The 3787-nt window shown below is 35.5% G+C and overlaps 1 protein-coding gene across 1 annotated transcript; it reads left to right on the plus strand.

Moving 5' to 3' along the window:
- The first annotated feature begins 603 nt into the window (after positions 1 to 603).
- LOC120072851 (eukaryotic initiation factor 4A-I) lies at positions 604 to 3787 on the plus strand. Its single transcript, XM_039025371.1, has 7 exons — positions 604 to 784; positions 871 to 919; positions 1052 to 1189; positions 2527 to 2760; positions 3183 to 3222; positions 3320 to 3417; positions 3569 to 3787. The coding sequence occupies exons 1-7, from the start codon at positions 726 to 728 to the stop codon at positions 3584 to 3586; spliced, it is 636 nt and encodes a 211-aa protein (XP_038881299.1). The 5' UTR covers positions 604 to 725; the 3' UTR covers positions 3587 to 3787.

The raw sequence follows: 3787 nt of genomic DNA on the forward strand, positions 1-3787 counted from the left end.
TCACTGAGGTAAATAGCATAGTTGATAAGATTTTTGTTTTGGTAAGACGGTTGGGGTTTATCTTCTTTACATTTTTCTTTCAAGTTAGAATGATTGCTCATTGTGTAGCTCGTTATGCTACTTTTTTTGTGCATTCCAATTCAAAGATCTTTGTGGATGTTATTATTAGTGACTCGTGGTTTCCGTTGCCATTGAATTGAGCAAATAGTATTAAATTTCCATCAACATATCGATATTTCCAACGATATTGTCACGTTTCCCTGATTTCGATATCGAAATGAGAGGTGAATTGATATTTCCATTATATCGTAGAAAAATCAACGAAAACATAATAATTAAGCAACAAAAATATCACTAATATAAATAGTAGATATGTTAACTAGTTTAATAATCATAAAATGTTTATTATTATTTTAAATTTATTTATTGAATTTTTTATTTTTATAATTTTTCAAAAATATCTATTAAAATTGAAATTTTATAGACATTTTCATCAAAATTTTCGTAAAATTAAGAATTTTTTTTTTTTTTGAGTTGACATCAACCTTTCAAACATTAGTTGGACATCGTTAATTTTTTTTATTTAAGAAAAGAAATAAGTCATACAAGTCATACGATTCGGACTCAATACCTCACAAGGGAGGGAAGGAGCAGCCGTGGTGTGTCTTTAAAGATCAAACTTGGAAGCAAGCAGGCGACAGCGCCGTTGCTGCAGTGCAGCGACCATGACAGTTGATCCAATTGAAGCCTTCTCGCCTCCCTCTCACCCATCTTCCCATTTCAGGTATTGGTATTGCTTCATCCACGTTTTTAATTGTACAAACTTGTTTTTCGATATTCATCGATTCCCATTTTGTTTCACTTTCTCAGTCAACAGCGCCACTTCTATGTTGCCGTTGACAGGCTCCAGTTTAAGATGGTCCCCTTCTCTCAAACTATGCTCTTACACATTTTTGAGATCAAATTCCATTGTTTGGTTGAAATTTTTGTTGGGTTGTGATTTGCTTGGTCAATTTTTTTATGTTCCTTCTTTGCGCTGTGTTTTTGGCAGGAAACGTTAGTGGGTTTGTTGGACGTGGCCGGTCGCCGTCCGTCCTTGCCGATGATCGTGTGTTGTAGTTCTCGCGACGAGCTCGATGCTGTCTGCTCCGCCGTCTCCAACCTCCAATACATTTCTCTGGCCTCTTTGGTATCGTTATTTCTGCTTAATAATAGCACTTCTGGCTGAAATTCTCAAATTGTTCTAGAAATGCCCAGGCCTGAGCTTGATATATGCAATTCTTTTCTGCCACAGAACGAATAATCTTATCTCGAATCAACGACTGACCTGAATTGATCTTCAATGTATGAATTGCCAATATGATAGGACACTTGGATCAGAAGTCATAATCTTACCTTAAACAGGATCAGTTGTATAGGTTGTAGTGTTATCCTGGATACTAGTTCTATGGATGAGATACTTTGAATGGTAGAGTGCCACCAATATAATTGCAATCACTCATATTAATACACTTGGACCAGATTCTATCGTACAATTTCAGTTGGTAATGAAAACCAACTGATGAAATTAACCAATGGGGATAGTAATTGTTCTGTGTGGATTCAACTTAGGAAGCCAGGTGATAGAAATGCTATCAGGATAGAATTAAGAATGATGTTTAGGGTACTAAGACTAGTCAGGGAATTTATTTTGGTGATTGGTTATAAATAGAGTGAGTGAGAAACGATGGAAGTAGGCCATTGTTTAGACAGATTAGGCTTGACTTGAGTGTGTCAATCAGGAGAGAAGAGGTTTCAAGTATCTCAAATACTTCTGTATTTTATATTTAAATATTATTCTAGTTATTTGGGTTCTATCACTAGTTAGCATTCTTTTCTTTCATGGCGGATTTATCTTATGTGTATGCTGTTGTACTTTGGCTCTTGTTGACGTAGTGATGTAGTTAAAACAGTTCGATATAATTGTTTTAGTTTTATTTTAAGTGCTTAGATGTTAAATCCTACATAAATAGAGGATTAATCTCTCGTACGTTGAATTGTAACGAAGTCTTTTGAGTTATAATTCTCAGAGAATTCTCTACTTATGATTTAGGCTACACACTGTCTAATGTTTTTTTTTTTTTTTTTTTTGGGGGGGGGGGGCGGGTGGGGTGGGGTGGGAAGGGGGTTTAGAGCTAAAGAATTCATATGCCTTCTGGGCCAGTGATAATTGAATATCGAATGACTGGATGATTAGGTCACCCTATACAATCTGAGTGCAGTCAGCTGTTGTTTCTGTTGTTTGTTCATTTACTTTTACATTGTTACGGTTTTAAGATCAAGTTTTTGCGTTGTTTGTACTTCTTTTTGCCGGGGAAAATTACCCCTTTTCATTTAAACTTACACTGAGTACATTTGTCTTCTCCCTTCTAGTCATTACTCATGTTGGCATACACATGGGTAACGATCATTCTGTGATTACTCTGTGGATGGATAAGACTTACTGTATGACTTTGGTGTAATGTATTTATTGCTTGTTATATTCAGTACAGTGACCTTGCTGAAGCAGACCGTGCACTGATTTTAGAGAAATTTCGGCAAACAACATCAAGATGGAGCCAAAAGTTCAGTTCTCTATCAGAAGACAAATTTGAGGTGGAGAAAGTTGGAGAAAAATCTCACATGATTGTAGTAACAGACGCCTGCCTTCCACTTCTTGCTTCTGGGGAGTCACCTCTTGCTGCCCATGTTTTGATAAATTATGAGATACCAACAAAGAAGGTGCAGTTTTCAGACTACAGGATCATATGAGCTGATAATTTGTAAAAATATGCATTAGATTATAACAATGGGTATGACAGCGATGTTCAGAAGATAAATCTGTTTTCTGCTTCACTTTTATTTTCGCCTAAATATTATAGAACTTTTTATATCCTCCTTGTATTGCTTATGATGTGCGTCTGAAATCATTTTTCAAACATTCGATTTGTAGTTATAGGTCTGAGTTTCGAGCTTCGAATTCTATTAATAAATTGCATGATTGTATTAACTTTTCCTATGCCTGATGTGGTACTGGTCGTTCTCAAACAAACTCCTAGAACCAGATATTTGAAAAGTTGTATGAAGTAAATTCATAAGCATTTTTTTTTCTTTAATTGTGACAACAATCACTGTTCCTAAACTTCATGTGATTTTTATTGCAGGAAACGTATATGAGGCGCATGACTACCTGCTCAGCCTCAGGTTATTCTTTTAGTTTTATACTGCAAAGGATTATAATATAAGTTGCCCAGTTTAGGTTTCTTCATACACGAGTTGCTTCCTTTGCATTTGTGTGCAGATGGGATCTTGATCAACATGGTTGTTGGGGGAGAAGTGGTAACTCTCAAAAGCATTGAAGAAAGTAGTGGCCTTGTTATTGCTGAGATGCCCATTAACGTAAGTGTATTACTACTTGCTTTGATCTTCATGTGACTTTGATGGATATAAATTTTTTATTGAGAAATCAGTCCCAAATAATTATTCCTGAATATTAATTGGGTTTTTCCTATAAAACAAAAAAGTCGAACTAAACCTGGAAAGCTTGCAGATTTCTGAAATTTTGTGAGGATGTCTGCTACGATGGAACATCTAAGGACAACACAGAAGGTTTGATTTGAAGGTGTTTTACTTACCAACTGATCATTGATAATTTTAAATTTCATTGATAACTTATGCTGGTTGATGTGTACCTAAGAGAATTTTCCAGTCTATTGAACTGGGGGCTATTTATTGCGAGAATGGAATGCTGAGATATTTTGGTGTTCAA

Source organism: Benincasa hispida, chromosome 3, assembly GCF_009727055.1.
Source record: "Benincasa hispida cultivar B227 chromosome 3, ASM972705v1, whole genome shotgun sequence".
NCBI lineage: Eukaryota > Viridiplantae > Streptophyta > Magnoliopsida > Cucurbitales > Cucurbitaceae > Benincasa > Benincasa hispida.